The sequence below is a fragment of the Penaeus monodon genome, chromosome 27, assembly GCF_015228065.2.
Source record: "Penaeus monodon isolate SGIC_2016 chromosome 27, NSTDA_Pmon_1, whole genome shotgun sequence".
NCBI lineage: Eukaryota > Metazoa > Arthropoda > Malacostraca > Decapoda > Penaeidae > Penaeus > Penaeus monodon.
The window spans coordinates 16,139,977-16,141,608 of NC_051412.1; the positions used below are offsets into that span (position 1 = coordinate 16,139,977).

The 1,632-nt window shown below is 34.4% G+C and overlaps 1 protein-coding gene across 1 annotated transcript in view; it reads right to left on the reverse strand.

Moving 5' to 3' along the window:
* LOC119590624 (pre-mRNA-processing factor 17-like) overlaps positions 1-1,632 on the reverse strand; it is a 9,831-nt gene that overhangs the window by 3,823 nt on the left and 4,376 nt on the right. The window contains exon 2 of the mRNA XM_037939303.1: positions 585-798. Within this exon, the coding sequence (XP_037795231.1) occupies positions 585-798 (214 nt within the window). The remainder of the gene's footprint in view (positions 1-584; positions 799-1,632) is intronic.

A 1,632-nucleotide genomic window follows, 5' to 3' on the forward strand; every position in this document is an offset into this window, starting at 1 on the left:
CATTCTGCTACATCAGATTTTTTGGCCTACTTTCTGTTCTTCACCATCACCGAGATTAATTAACATGTGGATAACAAACTTTACCCTTACAACATTCAGTTACCTCTCTGTTTCACTCCATCTATTGAGCACTTAATGACAGCACAGGTAAATCTTCTGCCAAATGCTGAGTTACTCAAAATAATTACATAACACTAATAATAACATGTTCCTTAAGACAAGATACCAATGTTAAGTAAAATAATAGTAGTTAGTGCTTAGTCTGTGTTCTACAAATACTAAATGGAATCAGATTTTTTTCTACCTATTTGGCATACATGATATTCACTTATGTACTAGCTCGTCTAGTCCACTGAGAATACCTTTTAGTTCCACACCCATCACTTTCCATATAACTCATATTTCTAATCGTTATTGCATTTGAACATTTTTAGATCCTGTGCTATGATTATATAATGTTATTATACCCTTGAAGCAAGTTATGATGCAGTCAATCAATGCAACTGAATCAGATGCTTTTACCTTCTGGTGAGATACTCTGAATGCAAGTAATTAGTACTACAGCATTAATGCATAAAGCCTACCATAAGTTGTAAATGTGCGTCTCTGAGACTCAAATTCAAAATGATTGAAGTGCGCAGGTTCAACATGTCCAGCAAGAGTATTGCGATTCACTTTGTGGTAGTCCGATTCTGGCTTGTTAGGACCAAGGGTTGGAGCGTACAGTTCATCATACTTTGGGTTGTATTTCAACTCCTTCTCTTGTGGGTCTAAGTGGCGGCGGTCATCCAGTTCTTTCTGAAATGGAAGTGTATGGATTAGGATTCAATGTCTAATTCAATAATAACAATAAAAACAGGGGGGGGGGAACACCTTGACTAACACATTGCTGATATTAGCCCTGATAACTATGATAAGCATGAAGTATGCTAAAGATACAGCAGAGTAATAATCACACAAATAAAAAATTCTAGCAGTTCAAAAGTGTTTACAGTGTTTAAAACCTCAGCCAGTATCTGTGAAGGGTTGATTTTCCCTATAAAGTAATTTGTGGTCAATCTAAATGAAATTATCTGATGTTATACATAAGGGTTTGATGGTCTTTCAGACAAAGTTTCAGACCTTCAGACCTATTTTTTACTTCTCAATAATGTCATTTGAACACAATGTTGGGGATATCTAACCCTATAATGTTAAGCAAGATATTAGTTATAAGTGTGATAGTTATCGAGAAAAAAGAATCTTCGTGAAAAAAACATTACATTAATTAATATAAAAAGTTTTCATGGGCAATAAATATATTGTTAGTTCCGAGACATATCCATGTTTGATTTTATAGTCTTCTGTCCAAACTATCAGGTGATATATTGAGTTTGAAAATTGATTTAACCATGTGAGAGAGGAAGAGAACGTATCAACAAAATCATAGTTTTGTGATATAAGGTCAAAAGATTTTGACAGCTGTTATCATCACTAATATAAAGATAAGTCAGGATGAGGTAATGTTATTGTGCCTGGCATACAAAGAAACTTTAGTAAAGGCCACATCTAAGGCTAAACGTTAAATGAAGTGAAGGAGAAGGAGAACTTAGTGTAAGTCTAAGAAGAAAAACTAAGGGTGGCTAGCTTCTT